The 24,712-nt window shown below is 42.5% G+C and overlaps 3 protein-coding genes across 3 annotated transcripts; 2 read left to right on the forward strand and 1 right to left on the reverse strand.

Moving 5' to 3' along the window:
• Window positions 1-1,876: 1,876 nt before the first annotated feature.
• On the forward strand, window positions 1,877-8,119 carry LOC115674670 (zinc finger CCCH domain-containing protein 24). The gene is made up of 14 exons (XM_030597141.2): window positions 1,877-2,533; window positions 3,481-3,573; window positions 3,672-3,980; window positions 4,094-4,166; window positions 4,367-4,499; window positions 4,575-4,728; window positions 4,957-5,040; window positions 5,263-5,385; window positions 5,688-5,861; window positions 5,954-6,088; window positions 6,317-6,412; window positions 6,687-7,019; window positions 7,446-7,489; window positions 7,589-8,119. The coding sequence occupies exons 1-14, from the start codon at window positions 1,964-1,966 to the stop codon at window positions 7,833-7,835; spliced, it is 2,568 nt and encodes an 855-aa protein (XP_030453001.1). The 5' UTR covers window positions 1,877-1,963; the 3' UTR covers window positions 7,836-8,119.
• Window positions 8,120-11,974: 3,855 nt separating this feature from the next.
• Window positions 11,975-15,970, forward strand: LOC115674701 (uncharacterized). The gene is made up of 8 exons (XM_030597184.2): window positions 11,975-12,228; window positions 12,792-13,292; window positions 13,617-13,773; window positions 14,167-14,461; window positions 14,553-14,625; window positions 14,709-14,799; window positions 14,947-15,026; window positions 15,200-15,970. Exons 1-8 carry the CDS (start codon window positions 12,139-12,141, stop codon window positions 15,452-15,454), a joined length of 1,542 nt encoding a protein of 513 aa, XP_030453044.1. The 5' UTR covers window positions 11,975-12,138; the 3' UTR covers window positions 15,455-15,970.
• A 1,202-nt stretch (window positions 15,971-17,172) lies between these two features.
• On the reverse strand, window positions 17,173-18,010 carry LOC115674815 (classical arabinogalactan protein 5-like). Its single transcript, XM_030597330.2, has one exon. It carries the CDS (start codon window positions 17,866-17,868, stop codon window positions 17,389-17,391), a length of 480 nt encoding a protein of 159 aa, XP_030453190.1. The 5' UTR covers window positions 17,869-18,010; the 3' UTR covers window positions 17,173-17,388.
• Between the last annotated feature and the right edge of the window lie 6,702 nt (window positions 18,011-24,712).

A 24,712-nucleotide genomic window follows, 5' to 3' on the forward strand; every position in this document is an offset into this window, starting at 1 on the left:
TCTATTCCTAAAGTAGAAAAGAACAAAAATGCATTTGGTAACTACACAAAATTTCTGTTCCCAAATAATATTTTGAATTGTTTAATTTTTTTTTTCTTTCTACCCATTTTCTTCTTTGGCCATGGCCGGTCGCCGGCGGCCGGCAACCGGCCACAGCCCAGGTTCGGCGAGGGCGAGGGCTGGACCCTCGCTGCCTGGGCGAGGCGGCCTTGCCCAGAGACGGCGAGGCTCGGCCTCGCCTAGAGGTCGGCTCGCGCGTGGGTCGCGACGGCGAGGCTCGGCCTCGCCCGGATCCGGGCGAGGCCGAGCCTCGCCGTCTCGGGAGAGGCCGACCTCCCGTCGGACCGGCCGACGGCGAGGCTCGGCCTCACCCGATCTGAGGCGAGGCCGCCTCGCCCGGGCGGCGAGTCCGGCCCTCGCCCTCGCCTCCGCCGGCGGCCGGCGAGGTCGTGACGCCCTCGAGGCCCCTGAGGCTGTGGCTAGTCGGTCGGTCGCCAGGCCCGGCCCAAGGAAGAACAACACAAAAATAAGAAAAGAAAAAAAAGAAAAAGAAGAAAAAAAAACTGATTCTCAAAATTGTGCCGAGAAACAAGAAGCAACTTTTTTTACTTCTTGTTTCTCTTCCAAAACTGTTTCTCGGCACAAATTTTTGCAAAAATGTGCCCGGGAACAAAAAGTTTACCAAACGCATTTCTGTTCCCAAACTATTTCTAGGAACAAAAGAACAGAAATTTTTACTATTTGGCACGTTGCCAAACGGGTCTTAAGAGTCTGAAGTAGACTTATTATCAAATAAGGACATGAAGTGCCATCATATTCTCAAATAAGGATCCAAAATGGATTTTGTATCAAATAAGAGCATGGAGTGGCTATTTCTGTTTCAAAGAAAGGCCTAACATTTTGAATGGTGATGGCATTTACGTCTTTTAACTTTTTTTGAATTCTTTTCCTTTCTTTTCTTTTTTTCCTTTTTTCTTTTCCTGGTTTCTCTTTGTGCTGGCCACCGGCGAAGCCCGGGAAGGGCTGGGCGAGGGTAGCCTTTGCCGACCATAGGCGAGCTGCCCCTCGCCAAATCTGGGCGAGTGCCACCCTCGCCAGCAACAAACGAGGGTCGCCTCGCTAGCTGCCGGCGAGGGATAGCCTCGCCAGCTGCCGGCGAGGGACGGCTTTGCCTGTGGCTTTCGAGGGCGACCTCCCCCAGGGAGAGACTAAGGGCGGGCCTCGCCCATGGCTAGCGAGGGTGGCCTCGCCAGATCGGGCGAGGGCGACCCTCGCCCAGTTCTTCCCGGGCTTCCTCGGTGGCCGACCACCGGCAAAACAAAGAGAAGATCAGAAAAGGAAAAAAAAAAAAAGAAAAGAAAAAAGAGAAAAAAAATAAAATTATATTTGGACAAAAATGCCCTTGACCTTGCCGGTAGTCGGCCGGAATTTTTCGCCGTCCGGTGACCGACGAAGTCAGGCCCTTATTTGAAATTCTCGTGGCCACTTCAGGACCTTATTTGAGACTGTCATGCCACTTCATGTCCTTATTTGATACAAAATCTACTTCAGGCCCTTATTTGAGAAAATGAGGATACTTCAGGCCCTTATTTGGAATTTTCCCGCGAAAATATTTCAACACAAAATCGTCATAATCTCATTCTTGCATTTTTTATTCCATTCTCCAATTTCATTTCATTGCTTTGCACGAAACATAATGAAATTGATTTTTTTTTTTGCAGTATCACTTCAAGTCTTTATTTGAGACAAAGTCCATTTCGGACCCTCTTTTGAGAAAATGACCGCACCTCGGGTCCTTAATTGAAATTCTCCCTAAGTAATTGTCGGGTCGGGTCGGGCGGGTCCAGGTCCAAATGACTAATGGTTCTCGGACCTCGAATACGTAGGTTCGCATCCATCGGGCTACGACCCGATACCAGGACCAGAGCCCCGCATCGCAGGCAAGGCAGAAACTCCAACTCTCATGGCGGCATCTCCCCACGACGAAATGGCGACGCCCAATCCCCTGAACCCCACCGGCGGCGAAAACCCTCTGCCGCCGCTCAACGGCCACGATTCCGCCCCTCAACCCGACCTCCGAACGCCATCGGATCGTAATGCCGCCGCCGCAGCAGCCGCAGCGGCCGACGGCGACGATGCGGTTTCGGGCCAGAAACGCAAGAGAGAGGCCGAAGGCGACGGCTCCGATCACCCGCCGCTTCCCCCTCTGTGGAAAACCAGCCTCTGCTCCTACTTCAGGCGCGACTCCGGGTCCTGCAGCCACGGCGCCGAGTGCAGGTACGCGCACGGCGAGGAGGAGCTGAGGCTGCGGCCCGACAACACGTGGGACCCCACTTCGGAGAAGGCGAAGAAGGCCTCGAGGGCGGCGAGCGGGGACAGGCGCGACGGCGCTTCGGAGAGCGCGAAGGAGGACGTGCTGATGACGGAGATGGTGGCCGATGACGACGGCGGCGATGGCGAGTTGAGCAAGTGCATAGTGCATTTGCCCAGGAAGTGGAGCTCCGATCAGTTGCGGAAGTTTCTCGATGAGCAGGTTCCTTTTACTTTTTCTCATACAGTTTCAAATTGCTCTTTTTATAGTACAGTCACTTCTAAACTGATTGCAACACCCGCTGGTTTTGGAGTGTATGCGCTGGTAAAGTTCAACTCTTGCGGCAAGAGAAATGGACGAACGGTCTGCAGAATTTACTCGTTGAAAATGGAGAATGTGCTTTTTGCTGATTGTAGTCTATCTTAGATAATGGTGTGGGTTGGATTAATTGGGGCCCATTAGAACTGGTTCATAGAGAACTGTGAATAGTCTGCTGCATAATCTCGGTGGTCAGCATCGTAAGGAAGAATGAATTTAGTATTCCTCACTTTCCAAGAGAATGAACGTACCTTGCTTGACTGTGATTGCCGGGGACACGGCGCTGAAAATGTATGTTCCTGCTAAAAGCATCGTTCTGGTGCTTGTGGTGGGTTTTCCCGTATAAAATTTTCAAACTTCTTTTGTCTGTTCTGGGAATTCGGATTGTTTTAGCTGCATCTGGACGGTACGGGCAATCTATCGTTGGTTTTGAAGTAGATGTAGAATGCAATAAAATAGCATCTGAGAGAGGAGATTGGGATAGTGAAGTTTGTTAAGGCTGTGGAAAGCAATGGTATCTTCGTCATCCGTGTATTAGTCACATTTCTTAAATATTTACTGTAGAACACAGCCAAGCTTAAAAAGCTCACCACAACAAAAGCTGGCATGAATTTGGTTTTCCTTTGCCAGAACGATGCAATGATGGAGCTTCTATCATTTTGATCATTTTCCACTTTTTGACTCTGCTTATGTCACAGGCTGCTTTTACTTCCTCATTCCTCTTCATCTGCTTGTTTCGCTTATGGGCTGTGTAATCGGTTTTGCTATTTTCAGCATTTCTATTCTTACGGAAAGCATTAGTACATCTATGGTGGTCGGAATGTGCATGACGGAACTGATTCTTTTGTCAGGGAGTTGTTCATAAATCTGCGAAGAAAAAGAAAGGCATGGTTGTTGGTTTTGTTACTTTTGAAGATGTGGAGCAATTAAAAAGTGCAATTGAGGTATCTCCAGCTTTCTTGCAGAAGGAGTTGGTGTCTTTGTTCATATTTGATTGTCTTTTCCGTGAATAGATTAGTAACCCTGAAGCAAGTTGTACCAGGGCCTTGAAGGAAAATCTATTGGCAGCAAGAATATAAAAATCGCGGATGTTCTTCCACGATCATTTGAGAACAAAGCAAAACAAGGAGTGGTGGTGCCCCAAAGAGGATCTCTTAATGATGAATCTGAGGAGATTTCTGTCTCAGATGGATTAAGGAACGACTGCTCTGACAACAATACTCCAGCACTTGGTGGTTCATCTACGAGGGCAAGAAGTGCTCGTGACGTGGTGACTCCCCTTGCCCATATGTCTTATGTTGATCAGTTGGTACACAAAGTAAACGCTCTAATGCAAATGCTGAAAAGACTGGTTAGTTTCATGTCTATATCTATGCTTTCTTTTCCTCGATATTGTACGCATCTTTTGTTGCCTTAAGTACTCATTTCTCTGTGCGAAATAAAAGCTATATCTATCTTTGTCAGACCAGAAACGCACGCAAAGCTTGTCCTAGCGGTGTCTCACTTCCAGATTGGATTCTCAAGTCGAAAGAAAGAGGTGATTGTCGTACTTTCCAAAATTATTTCACTACATCATCAACATAGAAGCTAACTTTGATGCTTGGGGAATTGCACATTTAAACTGCTGAGTAAAATTTATAGAGAGAACCTGTCTACTATATTGTTCTCTCATGTCTTGCTACAGAAGAAGAGGAGGGAAGAATGAATTTTGATTGCGACGTTCTTCTTCTTTTGCAGGTGGTCTTCCATGCGAACTAGAAGGTATAATGGAATCCCCCCTTACTGATGGATACCGCAATAAGTGTGAGTTTTCAGTTGGATATTCGCTCCAAGGGAAACCGACTGTAGGTTTCATGCTTGGAAACTACAGGTATTTTTGCTTGGTTTCTCATTCATAGGCATTTAATGCAACTGATGCACATGCTGACAATGGAAATTATTCCAGGGAAGGGGTGACTGCAGTTGAAGAGCCAATTGACTGCCCAAATGTGTCTAGAATTGCATGCAAGTATGCTTCGATCCTTCAGGACTTTCTGCAATGCTCAGGCTTTCCAATTTGGAATAGATTCAACAATACTGGGTTCTGGCGTCAACTGACGGTATGGTCTGCTGATTTTGGTATGTTGAGTATTAGAAGAGTTTTGTTCGTGTTTGATGAAGAAAATCACAAGGTTAATTTTTGATATTCACAATCACAGGCATTTAGATGAATTGAGTTGACTTTACCATTGGTGCGGCTATGTTGCTTCTCCGAAGAAATTGTTGTGGACTGTTTGATCTCTTGTGGCATTAGCTTAATTAACATCTGCTGTGATCCCTCCTTTCAGGTTCGAGAAGGAAGGACAAACCGGAAAAGCTGTGAATCTGAAAATAGTGAGAGCTGCATAGCAGAAGTCATGCTTATTATTCAGGTTTGGCCATTAATGTAGCTGAACCTAAAACCTTGGTTGTCATTGTTTATCAGTGTCCATGGAAAAAGGCATGGTTTAACTTTTCTCGCAGTCCCAACAGTTTTTATCCTCATTTGCTGTTACAATAGTCTGGACTGGATACAGTGCCCATCATTTTATGTGCCTGCCTTAGAAGTGTCTTAGCTCATGCTTCCTTTGTCCCCTCTTCGCATGAATATGTAGGTTTGTTCAGTGGGCCTTGATAATGCCATCGTCAGCAGTGAATTTGAGAGGCTGGTTCAAGCATTTGTGGCTGGAGCTGCTGAAAGTGCACCCTCGATGCCGCTAACAGCTGTAGTTGTTCAGGTCAGATTCATTAGTTCATGGTTCTCTTTGAAACTAGATGAGATGAGATGTCATCTAGTCATTTGGTCTCAGGAGAAAAATTTTACAGCTTACTTGCTATCAACCATTCAACATTTAGGTTAGCTTCTTCCTCCGCTTTCTATCTAGTTGAATTTTATTTGTCAGATGCCAGTCTTTCTAGGCATGTTCAATATTTTCTGCAAAGGAGTGCAGAAATATAGCATGGTGGATTAAAATTGGTAAAATTCTTGGATAGTTTTAGCAACGGCACGAATTGGTATGTGAAGGATGTATATATGCAGGATCACCAAGGAATATCGAATGCAGCACCAGCCGATGCTTCACTGCGCTTGCTACCCATTCCTCAGCCAAATAATGGCGCTTCAGCAGAGTCCACAAAGGATGGTAAAGAAGCAAGGATTCATGATTACATAAGCAATCTCCAGTTTTGTATATCACCAACAGCTTTCTTCCAGGTAAGAACTTAGATCTATCTTCTTATCTTAAACTGCTGAATCAGGTATTTTTCCTGTCATCCCATTTTTCCTTGATGTCTATTGTTCTGCAGGTTAACACCCTTGCCGCAGAGAAGCTTTATTCACTTGCTGGTGATTGGGCTGGTCTGGATCAGGATACCCTGCTCTTTGATGTATGCTGTGGTACTGGGACAATTGGTCTCACTCTGGCACATCGTGTCGGTATGGTAATTGTCCAATCCTTTTCTTAATGTTGCTCTTAATAATATTAGGCATAAGACGAAACATCCTCATTTTTATGTCGGTATGGTTTTCCCATTATAATTTCATTAGAGAATGCTTAACTAGTTGAGTATTTCTTCACCATATTTGGCAATTTTGAGTTATATATGGTGAATTTGACATTGACATTTCACTCAAGCAGTTGAGCTTTGTGTTCTTTTCATATCATACAGGTGGTAGGCATTGAAATGAATGCTTCTGCTGTTTTGGATGCTCAAAGAAATGCAGAGATCAATGGCATAAGAAACTGTAAATTTGTCTGTGCAAAGGTTAGACATGCAGCCTGTTCCTTCCATTTCTTTCTTGGTCTTTCATAGTTTCTATGTTATTCTAGAGGTCCATGACAGGAGCAATGGCACATAAAGCTTTTCATGGTTGCTATTGAACTACTGTTAACTATTCGTTTCACTGGGTAGTGGTTGCTATTAACTAAAAACAGTGATTATTGTGGTGCTATCATTTATTAAGTAATCGATTTGTCCTAGTTCACAACCAGGTACTTACTGTTAATTCTCTCATTTTTTTGACTTATTTATTATTCAGGCTGAGGATGTCATGGGATCTCTTCTGAAGGAGTACCTGCATGCTATAACACAGAATCTAGATGAGGTTACAAGTGCATCACAAAGTCACGAGGAAACTATTTCCGCTGAAAGTGAAGGCGCTGTTGCGAATAAGACGCTGGAAACTGAAAATGGTTCAAATAATTGTCCTGAAATCAACCAGGAGGCATCTGGTTCTTCAGGAATTAAGGAACAAGTATCGGAATGCCCAGAAGAAAAGAGTTCTACATCAGGATCTGGAAGTACTCCGGCACAGCAGTTTAAGAAAGTTGTTGCCATTGTTGATCCTCCACGTGTGGGGCTCCATCCAATTGTGAGTGATTTACGAACTTTAAAAACGAAATTTTTTGAATATATCAATAGGCCATAAACCATTTATTTAGTATGACCACCTTATTTCAACCATCTGGGATGTAAAGATTGACTGCTGAACTGTCATACCAGATATTCCATGTTACTAATGCTGTCCTATACATTCTAAAGTCGTACCTTGATATGAAGCAATGGAAGAATATGCTTCGGCTTGGATTTCTGCCTTACATGTTGCATTAAAACCCTCAGTTAATTGGAGTAGCCGAGTAGGCACATGTTCTGATAGATATTTCTTGTATATAACGATTAATTAAGAATCTTTTGGAGACACATAAAAGTTGATTCTTCATTGAGATTTTTGCATCCTCAATTGTTTGTCTTCTAATATGGTTGCTTGCTTCTTCCTTCCCTTTTTTTGGTACTGCAGGTCATCAAAGCTCTGAGAACTCATTCACATCTCCGAAAACTTGTGTGAGTCCCCATGCAAAGAACTTTTATCATCACCTAATTCATTTGATTTCTCTTACCGAATGGAATTCTGAGGTTTTGATCTGCCTTGCTTGCATGTAGATACATCTCCTGCAATCCTGAAAGCTTAGTGGCAAATGCTATTGAGCTCTGCACACCCAGTCCTGAGAATAATGAGAAAGGGAAAAAAGATAACCGGGCTTGGAGAAACATGAGCAGTGCCGGCCTTGCACGGCACAGGGTAAAGTCTATGCCCAACTCAGAGCCTTTCCATCCAGTAAAAGCCATGGCTGTCGATCTTTTCCCACATACTCCACACTGTGAACTGGTTATGCTTCTGGAGAGATAAGGAATTGCCTTCTCCATATACATGCGTTATCTTGCGAGCAGCTTTGGCTTAATAGGCTTCACAAGATGCTTTTACTTGGCAGGTCTTTACGTAACATTAGTCACGTAGAATTGCTCTAACAAAGAGGGCTTTACCTCCTACCATCGTCCCTCCCCTTCAGAAAGAGAGTCTGTCTTAGGTTATTCCTCCTTTTTCCCTTCAGTTTCTCTTGCTTTGCAACTTGTTATGTTTTACATCTTGAATTTTGTGATTCTTTTAACATAATCGAGGTGGATGTCTTTGCATGTGTGACTGAGAGACCTGTTAAACGTGCTAGGAGACTTCCTAAGTTTTTTTTTTTTCGCTTGGTCCGGCAATGTTATGGGAGAATCAGTTTATTGTACCAAGTACTTGGGTAGATATTGACATGGCCATTAATTTATGTGGGATCCATTGTACTGCATCCATAGATCAAACATCGTCACTGCCAGTATATAATGTAGGATGTAGGATCCGCCATCACGACGGTTGTGATTGATTAAGTCCAAGCGAGCTGGATCTGAACAAGTGATTAACTTGTAGTGGGTGACTGGAATTTTGCTTTAACCTTTGACACTCCAAGGTTTCTCTAAGATGTACGAAGTTACTAACACTAGGCATCGTCGATGCAATCTACGGGTGTTTTTTTTATTTAAGGAGCTTCAAAAGGGTGATGATGGATCTGTAAGCTCTCGGGGTCTTTAGCATATCAAATGTTTGTGCCGTTCTATCTCAATGAACTACCACTAATTCGGCGGCTTTTGACTAAATTCACCGAGACTTTTGTTCTGTCAGCGCGTTCTTTCAAGATGGGCAACACTTCAAATATCAGGAATCGACAAAGCCGCGATGGCTAAAACTAAAAGTGAGGTCAAGCAGTGAGTGGAAGCCACTGTTGCGGATGGTGCAACGTTCTGTTCTCTGTGATATTTATGGAAAGAGTAGGCCTGTCTCTCCATAAAATTCTCTTTGTGCCTACCCCTTGCCACTGTCAGAACCGTAAGCATTTCAAAACCAGAATCATTAAGCTGAACCTGTCAAAAAGCCCCGGATTTCATCAGCTAAGCTTTTTATCTTTAGCTAAATCATGTTGGCCCTTTAGCTTTTCTCTTCTCTTTCTATCTGCCAAACCCTCCGATGTCCTAATCCGGTGTAATGGTGCATGATCTCACCCTGTTTTGGAGACATGAAGCAGACGTGTATTCAAGCTTTTTTTGAAACCTGGTTTCGAATTGGGCCACGTGGTCTCGTACCATTTGCCCGAGTATTAAATGGTTCTAGGCGCATTACATGGTGTGACCGTTTAATATGCGTTTTTGCTAAATGTCGACATGATCAAGTGCTTGTGAATTCTACGCCACTTGAGAAGACCGACTACTGTTTTCCTGAAGACATGATTAAAAGCAGTCGTCGTCTTCCAGTTCAATCATGGACTTCCCGCCTACCACTACAGGAGGATCACAACATTCTCCTTTGGATTCTTACCCTATTCTCCCTCAGGGTTTACCTTAACTTAAGACTAATATAGCAATCTATCTCTCATATGGCTGTTCGGTCCGGTCAAAAGAAAGTGTGAGGTGCGTCATTAGATGAATTAATTATCTCGCGATAGGCTTCAAGTACTTCACACGAAGTTCGTCGATAAGGAGACTTAAATTGCGTTAGAATAACGTCTGATAGATAAATGTTCTTGCCTTTTGATTGATTCAATACCATGTTCAACGGTTACGTGACTTGTTATAAACTGGTGAGGAGTCCCTCAATTCTTTGCGAAATAGTTAAAGGATGTCAAGACTATAGTCATAGTCGTAGCTATGCGACAGGAAATCCCTCCACCAAAGGCCGCCTGCTCTTTAGGAAGCAGCCACCTTGCTACTATGCAAATAATGAAGTCGGTGGGCTGATCTCGCTGACTCTCTGAATTTTTAAATCCGATTTATCGTCCATAAAAAAAATTTAATGGAATGTTTTGACAACAAAGAATAATATAGTGGAAGATTCGCAGCAATGGCCGGAGGACCAATCGAGTAGAAATAGAAAGGCACAACTGTGTGGACTAAATACTAATGCTCCGTTTATTTTGCGGCAAAATAAATTATTTAATTTTTTTCTAAAAATAATCGTTTATATCGCTTAAAACATGTATAAACGAAAAACATATTCATCATTCACGAAAACGTTTAGACATAAATTATACATGAATGTCTAATACTAAAATTTCCTTATCCTAGGAATTTGCCGGATTAGTTAAGACTCGACATCAATGTGTATTTCATGAAGAGTGGTCAAGTGCTCTATGAGGCATATTGGTACCATCGACTTAAAAATTGAGTATGACACACTTTACATCTTGAGTTGAAGTCATTCAATCATTCAGGGCTCGACACATTAGTATAACTTGATCAATTTTGGTTTTTTCAAGGTCTAGCCTACTCAGTAAATCATATGGTACGTTCGACTGACTTGATTTGACTCGATTGGTAAAACTAATATTTTTGTCAACTTGGAAAAATTTTTGGGTAATTTGCAAGAAAACATGATGATTTGGGCATAACCCAAATTTTAAGAAAAATTCCTTTTTTTCTAAACCAACTGAAGAGAAATGGGGGAAAACGTGGCCTAAGCAAAAACGTTTTGACCTTTGTCCTTGTAAAGAAAAATATACAAGGAGGGGCTGGCATGTGCCATTGTCCTCTCATGATGAGGTGTTTGGTGCAATTTTCATAGGATTTCTTATTAAATGCTAAGACACTTGTTAAATAATCAACTAACCAAATTTTGCATATCTTAAAGTACTGGCCATCCCGTGTTACGCAAGTTAATACTTTGAAAGTTGAATTATTACAAATTAAATAAGCTATAGGCACCCATGGATACATTCTTATAAAATGGGGAAAAATACATAAAAAAGTCATAAACTTATTGCATTGGTACCAATTTAGTTCTAACATTTTAATTGGACCAATTTAATCCTGAACCTTTTTCACATTTGTTTCAATTAAGTCTATATGGTCAATTTAAGTTGGAAATTACTGAAGTTGATGCCGGCCATCCTACATGACATGTTTGGAGACATATTTTAATAATTTTTTTTCTTTCTTTCTTTCTTTTTTTTTTTTTCTCTTCTTCCATGGCAAGTGCCAACCGGTGGGGCTTGGCCTCGCCTGAATGAGGTTGCCCTCGCTGCCACAGGCGAGGGTCAGCCTCGCCTAGATTAGGGCGAGTGCCAGTGAGGCCGACCCTTGCCTAGGCCGGGGCCACTGCATCAAGCACCGGCACAAACCATGGAAGAAAAGAAAGAAAAATGAAAACAATTCAATTTTTTTAATTATAAAATATGTCCACGTGTGTCACGTAAGACGGCTGGCGTTGTCAACAATTTCCGACCTAAATTGGCCGAATGGACTAAATTGGTACCAATGCAATAAGTTTTTGACTTTTTTGATACCTTTCTCCTATAAAATGAGTACTGCATTTTATGAAATCTCTCGCGAAACTTTTAAATTCGCCCCTTTACAATAAGATTTCTTTTTATTACAAAAACCTCCTCGGATTGTTTAGTAATGACTGAAGCTTTGCGAAGTGATTCTCAGGTGCCGGGGGAAGCGAGTGTTTCGGTTGCGGACACCCGAACCCGGATGGCCCATTTTGACATGATTTCCTTGGCCACTGTAGAAGGGCTACAAACAGAGTCGCGGATTTGATAGCTCAGTCCCATCGTTTAAATTCGTTACCCTTATCATATGGTTAGATCATCCTCCCCGACTCCTTTGGGATTTATTGTGCTTTGACGCCCCCTGCTTCGGGCTTTTTGTCTGAAAACTCTTGACTATCAAATATTAGGAACTTTTTCCAACAAAAAAGAAAATACATGGTCTTTCACTTACCATCAAATCAAGAGGTAGATAAAAAGCCGATAATGTGGAGAAATCATTTAACGGCGAGGCATGATGCATGCTATCAAGTCCGCGCGCACTGAGACTGAGACTGAGACTGAGGAGGTGGCATCTGTCTCTCTCTCTCTCTCTCTGTCACTCTCCCTCTGTCTGCGCGTCTCTGGGTAGGCCACACCTTCCACCACCTTTGCCCATAAATTGCGACGCTTCACTCAAAAGCATCGCATTTATACATCCCCTGTTCCTCCCTCCTCCCCCTGTTTCCCCCCATACTTTCCATAACTCCTCCCTCCTTTCCTGCTTTACCCTTTTCCTCTCTCTCTCTCTCTCTCTCTCTCTCTCTCTTTCTTTGAGCGGAGCTAAGCTGAGCGAGCTTGGTATACATAACAATGGAAGCTCCTGACAAGGCCGCGGAGAGAGCAGAGTCCGATTCTGTTTCACGTGAAGTGACTGTTGCTCTGCCCCCTCCTCCGCCGACGGTAATGACCCCATCTTTCATATTCTTCCTCCAACTTTCGCTTTGTTCTTTCTTCTTTTTTGAAACGAACGTACGAAGCTCTCTGCAGGATCAGTTATCAGCACTGAATTTAGATAGGCCCGTCTTGCATGTAAGTGAAATTGCTTAAATCCGCTGACCCGTTTGTGATGAATTAGCGGATCAGGCTTTGGCTGGCATTAGAGATCATAATCATCTCCTTGCTTCTTCCTTGTTCTGCTTGATTTTAAGATCAAAGTTTTGTCAGTGAACGGTTCTTGCTCAGTTGCATCAAATATTCGCCTTGATACCAGAAGTTGCTGCTTATTATGATATCAAAGATCTTTGGATTGTGTTTTGCTATTATGATTTACCATATACTTCTACTTGGGCCAGAAGATATCAATTAGATTGTTGTATCTGTCTAGAGTCAAGCTGCTCTGCTTAGATTGATGTGCTGCTAATCCCAAGCAATAGAAAATGCCCACCAGCATGGTATGAACAGATGATGGTGTTGCCAATCGCTATGTTTGTTGCTTGTGTATAATGTCGCCTTCATTCTTTTAGGTCGATAATGCCGTGAGAATAACTGAACAAGCCCCACAAGTTCATCACTGGAGGCGACAAAACCTCTTCCTCGACATACCCTCGCGAAAGGAGGCATCTTCTCGAGATACCCTTGTGATAGCCATGCCGATAACGCCAAGCCCCACACCCAGGAGAGTGAATTTCCTGTTGACACCGAATTCCAGTTCTAGCAAAGCAAGAGTTAATGGATCGCCTGGTCCCTCTTCATCTAGAACCAGATCACCTTTCAAAAGTCTTTTACCAAGATTAAGCTTCTTGTATCGGAGTCCATTAAGTGATATTGAGAAAGCTGCCAACAACATAGAAGGAGCATCGCCAAAAGTTTCGCAAGAAAAGGCTTCGATCTCAAGGTCGTTGTCACTTACGAAGATGTTCACTCCACGAATTAAGAGAACTTCGTCACTGCCAGTTACTCCAGTCACTAATTTAAATCCGGAATCTACACAAGATCAAAGTGCCTGTGGTGCTCCACATCAAAATGTAAGCCTTATACATGCTACTGACCATTTGCTGATCGAGTAGTGTGTTGTTGTAACTATTGAAAATGGTATTTCTTTGACTAATCAATGAATTTACAATCATCAATTTTGTTACTTCTGAGAGCGAAATATGCTTGTTATAATTCACTCTTAATAATATATATGGGGTACCTAAACTCTTTCATCAATAAAAAATTAAACTTAAAAGACTCGGTACATCTTATGTTTTTTAGTCTATGCCAAGTATATTGATCTTAAAGCATACCGATTCAAAGAAATTTCATTTTTAACTGCATGCTGATGATGTTGGAATATCCTATTGCAGAGAAAAGGATCGCGGAAACAGATTTCTCGATCTCTCTCGGTCCCTCTCAACAAAGAAAGAAGCATTGGAAGGATGGATTCTTTCTTCCGTGTGATACCTTCTACTCCTCGTGTAATAGAAGGACATCCTGTGTCCAATACATCAACGAGCGATCCTGGTATTCTTCATCTCAATATATTCATTTCCAGAACTCCATGGGCAGTAACTGCTTGAGTTTACTATTAGATCGTTCTTGTGTTTTGTTTATGATATTGGCTAAATTTTTGAACTTGTATTGTATATTATTACCAGATTTATAGTGCTCCCAATATGCCAGAAAGGTGCCTATTTTTGGAGGCGATTGGCTCCAAAAAAAAGAACTTTTTACTTTGTATTCACTTCATCTTTAAATTTTCACTTTGCATCTATGTTCTCTTCCTATGAAACAACAAAGATATCATTAGATGTCTTCCTTCTTTTTCAGCATAGAAAGTAGAAGTTACTACTTTGGTACTTAATTTGGAACTTGTGATGGTGCTTATCAATATTCTAATCGAGACTCTTAACTCAGAAAATGACGCTGACGGTGAAGACATACCGGAGGAAGAGGCCGTTTGCAGAATTTGTCTGGTTGAGTTATGTGAAGGAGGCGAGACCCTTAAGATGGAATGCAGCTGCAAAGGTGAAATGGCTCTCGCACACAAAGAATGCGCCATCAAATGGTTTAGCATCAAAGGTAACAAAACCTGCGATGTGTGCAAAAGAGAAGTTCAGAATCTGCCGGTCATGCTGTTACGTATTCAAAGTTTTCGAACGTGGAATACCAGAGCAAGTAGAGTTCAGCCGTTGGATTTCAATGGATACCAGTTAGTACTCTGTGTAACCTTTTTCCTTAGAAATGTATCCTTTGTCCATAGAACAGTCGACATTACAATTCATTGGGTTTTTTCTTATCAGGGTGTGGCAGGAAGTTCCCGTGCTCGTCATTGTCAGCATGCTTGCCTACTTTTGTTTCCTGGAGCAGCTATTGGTAAGATTATCAGCCTATATGAAAAACCTCCTCCTACATACCGGAATCTCATATTAGTGCTGGTTTTTCCCCCTTTCATGTAGGTTGGAAAAATGGGTACCAGTGCAATTGCTATTTCGCTGCCATTTTCTTGTGTCTTGGGTCTTCTGGCATCCATGACTTCATCGACTATGGGTAAGATCGCAAAGATACATGAGAAGTGTGTATCGACAGTTGATTCTCTTCCTGAAAGATTTCCTTGAATCTGTGTTGGCTTTCATGAAGTGTTCAGATCCTAGTTAAGGATTTCCTGACTGAAATCTCTTTGATCTCTGCGTTCAGTGAAAAGCAGATACATTTGGATTTATGCATCGGTACAGTTCGCCTTGGTGGTTCTCTTTGCTCACATTTTTTATTCCTTGGTAAGAGGAGGATCTCACTCAATCTGTGTTTGCTTGTGCCTATCTTTGGCTTTTATTTTGTCATTTGAGTTTTGAAGTGGACATGAAGGAATAGCTTTTCCCTTCCTTGATACTCTTAACTCTGCAGTCATATAATCTAGGTGGGTCATTAATATGCTTCCCATATCTTGCAGGTTCGGCTGCAAGCGGTCTTAGCGGTCCTCTTCGCGACGTTTGCTGGTTTCGGAATCGCAATGAGCGTGAGCTCTATCGTCGTGGAGTTCCTAAGGTGGAGAAGAAGACGGGACGCTCATTCGGTGCAGTCGCATGTCTCACAATCGATCACTCGGCCGGGTCAATACCCCAGAACCATGATTCCGCCGCGATTAGGCCCTCTTTATGGTCATCAGACCGAATTAAGCAGTCCGGGGACACATCAGTGGAGTTGAAGCAACAAGTAACAACTGATGCAGCAAAAGAATTACGCCAAGCTCAAGTCGGATTCCCGGTAACCTTTGTTGCATGTGCGACACGGAATTTCTTCTTTGCCCAAACGACACACACCGTATACGATTTTACACATGCGGATGCAGAATCGAGAATGTGTCGTCTCTGTTGCTTGCAGCAAACTTACTGCAGTTTCCCGAGAGAGGACTAGTCGCTAGTGTCTGCAAATTTGTTTGGGCGGATTGGTTCTCCTCCAGACATTCGATGTTGTTCTGGCTCATGGGTGTAGTAATGCTATATATTGTCGGTGCTGAACAGAATGGTTATGTCTGATTAACCAAAGATATAGAAACGCCAAAGACAATTACAGCAGAGTTTTTCTTTTTCCGAAGTAGCATGGCTCCATTAGTATTTGTACAGGAGGACAATGGCAGCAGGGTCCCTGAGAAATCTTTTTCTTTTTGGCGTGATCAAGTCCTCGAACGTTTTTGATTAGTGCAATGTTAGTCTTTCCGCCATATGCTTGAACGGAAATGCAGATGTGGCAGCCGAATGGCCGTTAAGCCAAATGACCCTCGCCGGACCTCTGGTGAGGGTGCCCCTTCCCGATGGTTGCCAAGGGTCGGAGGTCCTCGCGGACAAGTGGCCAGGCCAACAAGGATTGTGATTACCCTTTTCTCTCTCTCTCTCTATCATGTACGATCTAGGTGATCGTCATTCAATCGTGGGCGAGAGTCAACCACCCTCCCGCCACCTGTGGGGACGAACACGAAGACGAAGATGAACACGACAGCCAAGTCAAACTAAGCTTGCCCGAGTATCTCCATCAAACACTCTCTTGATCCAAGTGCATTACGCCTGTGGATAACTAGAGGCAGCAGAGGCGATGCCGCAGCTGCTAGTGAGGGACACTGGACACTCGCCGGCCGCCGCCGCCGGCCGCCGCCACCCCCCTACGGCCCCCATTGCCCTTCGTCCTTCTCCCCTTCTCTTCATTGCCACTCATATTTTGGGAATCTCTACCTTTGGTCCTTATTTTTATAGTCTTCTAGTCCATGTCCGAATGAATCTATTCGAGGCAATATGTGGACATGACTTGACGACCATGTGACTACCACGTCAACATTCTCGTCTCAAAGCATCCGACGAAATGAATAACATATCGCACAAATAAAAAAAAACCCAAGGACCCGATCGAACAAAAAAAAAAAGCTTCGAGGGACGACATTGCACAAATTAAATAAATTCCGGGACCTCGGTGCCGTTATTTCTTTACAATATATCGTATCGACAATGACATACTGTTCTTGGGAGTCCACAACGCACTGACTTCTTTACAGTAAAATAGTTCAGAACAACATACGGAACCGGTTTAATTATATATGTCAAAGCCCGTATTTGGTCTCAAATTATCCTTAAGCTCATTCAAAATCATCATCAAAATCAACACCAAAGACACCCCCATTTTCCAGCTCCAAGACATCATCGGAAAAGACAAACGAGTACGATGAAGGTTTTTCAACACCGTCAAGAAAATCGCCGGAAAGTGCGCCGACCCCGCGTCGCATTCCGGTCAAACGAAGGTCGCCATTTCTTCTTCCGAGGAGATGACGATGACGAATGATCGCCGTGATTTTCAGATTTCAGTGCACGCATCATGCGCTCTCCAACGGCGGCGGCACAGTACGTCCGAACGGAGCAAAGAGTTCAAAAGGTGAAATCTTCCAAACAAATCTTTATTGCAGCTCGATCGACAGTCACGAATCAATCAATATCAATATCAATATCAATATCAATCCTGATTTCCCCCCCGTACGATATCGTATGGCGAGACCCCCATTAAGCTGTAACCAGAAATCATGACCAAATCAAAAGAAAATTATACCCAAGAAGCACCGGAGGAAGAATCGTGTGTGGCGACACGCTTCTCCTTCCTTCAGAGGATCTCCCTCCGAGCGGCGTAGCTGTACTGCGACCGCCTTATGTTGTCCTTCCTCTTCTTGTACACCATCCCTCCCAGCAGCGCCAGCCCCGCGAACACGATCGCCGCCGCCACGATCCCGGCCTTCTTGGTGTTGCTCAGCCCGCCGTCGCCGCCGGACGACGACGACCCGCCGTCCCCCGCGTCCTCGTCGGACACGGTCACCCCCGTGTGGCGCGTGCCGGCGGACTTGCTCGGGGACGGGGACGGGGACGGGGACGGCGTCGCCGGCGCGGGAGCCGGGGGCGAGCCCGACGGGAGAGGCGACGGCGGGGACGAGGCGGGGGAGTAGTGCTCGGGAGCTCCGGCTACCGGAGTGGGGGCATCGGGGGCGAGCTCAGGCGAGAGGGCCGGCGGGATCTGAGGCGGATCTGCGGCGAGGGCGGGGCGGACGAGGAGGAGGACGAGGAGGGCGGGGAGGCAGACCTTCGCCATGGGAGGCGGCCGGCCGGCGAAGCTGTGGAGGCGGCGCGCGAGCTCGACGACGACGACGACGACGCCGAAACGCAAGAGAATGCAGCAGATCTGGAGGAAGTGGAAAGCGAAGCAGAGAGAGAGAGAGAGAGAGTGTGCAGTGATGTTTGAAAGACAGGGGACGAGGATGATGACAGAGGAAGAAGAAGGAGAAGGAGAAGGAGAAGGAGAGGGGTTCAATGAGAACGCGACGCGTGGCGAGCGCAGGGAGTTTAGGATGGGGGCCGGTGCACGTGATCGGAGCAAGGGGGTGACGGTGGTGATCTGAATCTGGTAGCTAAAGATTGAAGGGAGATGGAGGGTTCGAAAAATTTAAATGCCGTGCCAAAAGTTTCTGGATCTACTCCCGTATGGTACGGATCGGGTGCATCGTAGCCGTTGATGATTTCATTTACCGACGGTCGTGATCGCATCGAGCGACTCGATGGTGACACGAATTTAGACCGGGGTGCCTCGGATTTAAGCGCGATACATTACGTTGACCCGAGAAAAAAAAATATGCCGATTGGCCATGGGGAATTCTTTAAAAGTTAAATCGTGAAGCTTGTTGCGATTCGTACAGGTACCAACGTTAAAACGTCGTGGGAGAGAGAGAGAGAGAGCGAGAGAGCGAAGGAGTTGAGAGTTTTGCAATGAAGATGCAAAATAGAGGACGAGGCTCGCGGGGGGCCAAGCGGTCGAGCTTCGCATCGAGCCCGAATTCGTCGCTCGGGTACCAAACTTTCCAAGTACGGGGATCGGGGTCCGATCGAGTGCACCGAGTCGGTGGCGGCGGGCCTCGAGCCCGGACGGGTCGCCCGTCACCGGTCGGTCGACGAGGTCGAAAGAGACTGCGTTTTTCCCTCTCCCTTTTTCCTTCTTCCCCTTAAATTGGGGTCGAGAGGGGGGAGAGATCGTGAGTTTCGACGTGGATGGCGAGGGAAAAAAACAGGACGACAGGAGCATGCCACCGACGCAAACAAAGGCATGTGCGGCGGTGGTGAATGTTTTGTTGTTTGGTGGGAGGATGTGTGCACATGTCGCGAGTTATGCCGTCTTTCCAATCAGCCAGCTGTGCAAAAGCCTCTGTTTGCGTAGCCTAAAGTCACTCGATAAGCGCGTTCGGAAACAGTACGCTACCGTTCCGTCTGTTTCGCGAAAAATGAATGATTTTAAAAAATATTTTTCTAAAAATAATTAGCCATCGGCAATTTATATCAGAACATTATTATGGACGATGAAATATACTTCTAGTCCGTTCATTTACGCAAGCGGTACGAGTAATCGGTTTTAGGAAAATATTTTCTACGTCATTCTTTTTTTCCACGAAACAAACGAACCCCTACGTGTACATCCTCTGTATTCGCCGAGGCTTTAGAGAAATTTCTTTTTTTTTTTGTCTCCTTCGTTCCATCCACCCGATTCGAAGACCCCGCTCGCGAGTACTCCTTCTCCGGAGGGACGCGCTTCTACACGTGGCTCTTTGCGCGTTCGTATCCCTGAATTATAGGGAAAATGTGGCAGTCGGATCGGTGCTGCGATTAAGAGCTATCTATCAAATACCTTATCAAAGTCGCAACATCCCTTTTCGCATACGACAGTGTCGCAAAAATGTTCTGCTAAACAACCCCGTTGGCCTTATATGCTGCCACCCTTTTTCCGGTTTCGACCACCCGTTTAACCCAATTCGATCGCGTACTACCGAGGGATTTGATTCAATCCCCCATAGGGTAGTAAAATGTGATGAAATGGAATGATTATGGATGCGATGCAATGAATAGTGCAAGTTGGTTCAATACATTGATATGATCAATAGGTAGCCCGAGGGTGCTGAGCCTGAAAGTCTTTGCTAGGTCTGACTCATTTAAAGAAAAAAATGTAAGTTATTATGTGAAATCAATCGGGCATGAATGAGCCTATCTAAGCGAGTCGAGCACAGATAGGTAACGTATTGTCGACCAGGCTCGCCTATTTTGCCCAATCAGCTGGTCGGGTTTGACAAGTTGAGCGAGTCGTCATCATGATCACCTCTACTATGGTAGTGAGCCTATCTATCTAAGCAAGTCAAGCACAGATAGGGAACGTACTGTCGACCAAACTCGCCTATTTTGCCCAATCAGTCGGTCGGGTCTAGGCAGGCTAAGTGACTCATCCCCACGACCACCTCTACTATGGTAGTTGAATGCGACTTTTCTCAAATCCACGAAGTTATTCTCGATTTTCAAAAAGGGAATCGAGAATTTCACAGATGGTCCGTAAACTTTTAACCTTATCATGTATCGGGACCCAAATTTTTGTTTCGCTTTTCTATACGATGAGGAACCGTATCTCAACTAGGTAGATCCTACGTTCATCATACGTACACTAGTTTCACGAAACCTGGCAGGAAGCGAGCTGAAGCCCGAACCAATGGCCCAAACTCATGATTGTTTGTAAAACGATGGTTTAGGTAATGGAACTAACGAATGATTTTGATAGTGTGCCTAACGTTCGTTTCTTAGCCAATTGGTCAATTCAGTTCAATATGCGTCGCTCCCTTGAAAATTTGAAAATTTTTCGAACATTTTTGCATCACATTGTGTTTTCTTTTTGCTAGTGTATTATGGAAAGCCGCTCGAATTTTAAAAATAACGAATAGACACACACACGCATATTTATATAATTGTAGTTATAAAAAAAAAAGAGATCTAGGCAAATAAAGGTTTTCTCACGGCACGAGTCGAATTTCTAATCTCATGAAAGGCGAGCGACATCTTTTTACCACTTAAACCAACCAACTCGGTGGTTTCGGAATACTAACTATACGTTTAAATGATTGGGTGATGAACGGTAAAATGATGGCGTGACGCGATCGGGAGATTCAGTTTGATTTTCTTTTATTTTTCAAAGTTGCTGCAATTTAAATTTTTATTGTTAAAGATTCAATTTTACGTTTACAATTCATTCATTTGAAAAGGAAAAAAAAAGAAAAAAGAGGATTATAATTTGTTACATCACCCATAAAAAAGCCTCTATCACTACGCCGGGACAATTGATGAAATATTAATTTGCTTGGGCTCTAATATATGTTTCCCTAATTTTGGACCACACCCCCATTTCGTAATTTGTCCAGTTTATAATTAGTAAATTAAGATAATATAAGATTCATTCATCTTTTTCATAAATTAAAATTCATTTATCGATTCCATTGATATTTGTAATTATATCTGCGGAAATATGCAAGACCAATTCTTCTCCAAGCCTATTATGCGAGTTCATATGACAAAGTAGGCAACCATGGATTGTGTCCTCAAGCCTTCATTATCTATTATATGTAGTTCAATAGTTATGCACCTAATATGTTACATTACATAATTTCATGCAAAAAAATAAGGATTGCGGTTTTTCTTAAAGTGATAAAAAAATTAAGTAAAATCAAGTTGTATTCATTACTAAAAAATATACATGAAAAGTACATAAACTTCATGAGAAAACAAATCGAATCGGAGCAAAACCCATAATACTACAAAAAGCCAAATCTAGAAAACATGGAGGATTGACGGAGCGCTAGCAAGGTTAAGCACATACTCGTTCCACAAGAACGGATTTGTCAAGCAAAATAATTGGCTGCCGATCATTGGATCCTACATCTTCGTTAGTGATGTGCATACACCGGAAATTCCTTCTCCAATAATTATGGCATTGCCAGTTAGCGGTGCGCGCTTTGTGGGCTTCCTCTACACCATTGCCGTATAAAGACAACCAAAATATGTTGAACAAACACAGATTTAACACGTGGAAGAGCAAATCTACGTGATTCAATGAGCCGCCAAGGGTGCGTTTGGTAACCATTCTGTTCCCGGAAATAATTTCTACTCAGAAATTATTTTTTTTATTCCATTCCCTGAAACAATTTATAAGCATTTAAATACGTTTGGTAACTGCCCAAAATTTATATTCCTAGAATAGAAAAAAAAAACAGAAATGCGTTTGGTAGCTGCACAATTTTTTTTTATTAATAATATTTTGAATTTTTGAATATTTCGTTCTTTCTTTTTTTCGTTTTTCTTTTCTTTTTCCCCTTCCTTGGCCCATGGCCAAGTCGCTAGCGCCAACAACTAGCCATAGGCTGGGGCTAGCGAGGGCGTCACGGCCCTCGCCGGTGAGGGCCACGACGCCCTCTCCAGCCTTGGTCTATGGCCGGCGACTGGCCACAGGCCAGGGAAAATGAAGAAGACCAACCGAGAAGAAGAAGAAGAAGAAGAGGAAAAAAATTCTTTTCCATTTCCGATTCTTATTCCCAGAATGAAGAATCAACTTTTTTTTTTATATTCTTGATTTTGTTCCAAAACTGATTTTGGGAACAAATTTGTACCCGAGAACAAAAAATTTATCAAACGGATTTTTATTTTTATTTTGTTCCGGGGAATAAAAGAATAGAATCGGGTACTGTTTGGTAGGTTATCAAACAGCCTCCAAAGCTCCTGTGATCGCCGTTGAATCGCTACGGAATTTAGACAATTGGATTGAATTTCAAATATCTGGGCCTAAAAATAACAAAAGTTTAACAAGCTAAAGAAACATCACTGCTCCTTTGGGCCTCATACAACCCACAAAGCCTTTGGTTCTGTATTTGGGCTTTGATAGACGGCCCGGCCCAACTCCCTTCTCTTCTCCATGCACGTCTAGGCCCAACCAAAATCAACAGGCCACTGCTAATTATAAGGCTTGAATTGATGGCTGATTTGGATCAACTTTTACTCTTTTACATTTTACTTAATCTAAATCTTGCGGTTCACCGACTTAAATTTTTTTTTTTTGTGTTTAATCGGAAACTCCCGAAACTTTCACGTTACTCAAATGTCGATATGTAAATAAACATATAATCCATTTTTTATTTTTTTTTTAAATTTGAATAATATTTTAAATTTTGGCGGGATGAAAAAAACTACTTTTCGTTTAAAAGCCCTGGGGCATATGCATTCCGATAATTGAAATCAAATGGGCTCCCCTCGACAATCAATCTTAATTCGATTATGGATTTTTCGCAGCTCTTTTCAAAGGTAAAGTGATGTAGACTACGGCTCCGTTTGTTTTGTGAAATATAAATGATTTGAAAAATATATTTTTAAAATAATCGCTTGTATAGCTTATAAAAATGAATGAACGAAAAATGTTTTGTCATCAACAAAAATGTATAGACATAAATTATTGTCGATAATACAAAAAAATTTCATTGACTAATTATTTCAAGCGATACAAATAATTATTTTCAGGAAAATATTTTCTAAATCATTTACTTTCCGTGAAACAAACAGAGCCTAAAATTCATCTTGTCATTTTAAACAGTTGCATTGTTTACTAAGTAGAGTTTCATTGTCCTGTACAAAAAAAATATGGGAATTTTGGCAAAAATAATGATCGGCAAATTTTATTCTAGGTAACTTTTTAGTAACTTACCAATACTTTTACGTAATTACCAACTTTTTATAAAAGTTTGCGAAATCAGCAATTTCTTACTAACTTACTGACTTTATTTGCATAACTTTTCAATCTTTCGAATCTATTAACTCTTATATAAAAGTACCAACCCAAATTAAAGTGATTTACTATTTTTTTAAATTATATTACTGACTAGCTTTGGGTTACCAACACTCACAAGAGTTACTCGCTAATGTTAAATTGTTGTTTCCTATTCGACTCAAAAAAATTGTTTTTTCCTAGTTTATCTCCCATTATGTTACTACATATATTGGGTTATCAACTCTCATTTAAGAAACTTATGAACATTTATATAGTGTTTTTTCTAATTTGCCAACTTTTCTTCTCGTTTACAGACTTTTTTTTTTGGCATTTCTTAGCAAAACGTTAATTATACCAACTTTCCTTTCCGAAAATTACCAACACAATTAGAGCGAATTATTAACTTTTTTTTGAATAAGTTACAATTAGTTTTGGCTTACTAACTCTCATCTAAGCTGCTGACCAAGTTCTTTTTTTCTTTCAACTACTGACTTCTTATCTTTCATCAACTTTTATTAACCTGTTTAATTACACTTTAAATTTACCAACTCTTAGATATTATTGCTAAGTTAATTTATCCACTCGTCACGGGTTACAGCTCTCATTTGAGTTAGCTACCACCATTTATTTGGCTTTTTTAAAAACTAAATAACTTTATTTAGTTACTTAATCAAGAATAAAGTTGATACTTCACTAAATAAAGATTGGCAATTTCATATAATAGTTGATAAATTGAAGGTGTTGGTAACAAAGTTAAATAAAAGTTGTTAGGTGTTCTAGGACCTCTGGGACTTCTAAAAAGCCAGATTTTTACGAAAGAAATAGTTTGTTCCAGTAACACAATGCATTGGGCGAGTTCATTCATTCTTGCCATTTTATCACGACAATTCAATAAAAACAAATAGTAAGTGAATTAGAAAAATATAAGAGAAGTTCTTTTTTTTTTTATCAAGACAAGAGAAGTTGGTCATGTAAAAGGAAAAATTCTACTTTTCGTCACTATAACTTTTTCTGGTCAAGTCTTCATACTTACTCTACTATCATAATTTTTCTCATCAAGTCCCTCTGAAGTCCAATCTGAACAAATTCAGATGACGTGACCGTCGAACATCTCCAAAGTATAATGAGGGTAAAAGATGCCGATGCCCATATGGATGTCCATGGCATGAAATCCATTTTTAGGCTGTGGGTAGGTTTTCAATCAAGTTGACTTTTGACCTCCTCTCCCCAAATTGCTCATCAATGCTAATCCTATTTCTTCTGCTTGGAAAACCCTAGCAAACCAAGAGACTACTTGGATCTGATAATCATGACCGAAGTAGAT

The sequence above is a fragment of the Syzygium oleosum genome, unplaced genomic scaffold (genome assembly GCF_021117445.2).
Source record: "Syzygium oleosum isolate NSW1041296 unplaced genomic scaffold, Sole_v2.1 Sole_v2.07, whole genome shotgun sequence".
In the NCBI taxonomy this organism is placed as follows: domain Eukaryota; kingdom Viridiplantae; phylum Streptophyta; class Magnoliopsida; order Myrtales; family Myrtaceae; genus Syzygium; species Syzygium oleosum.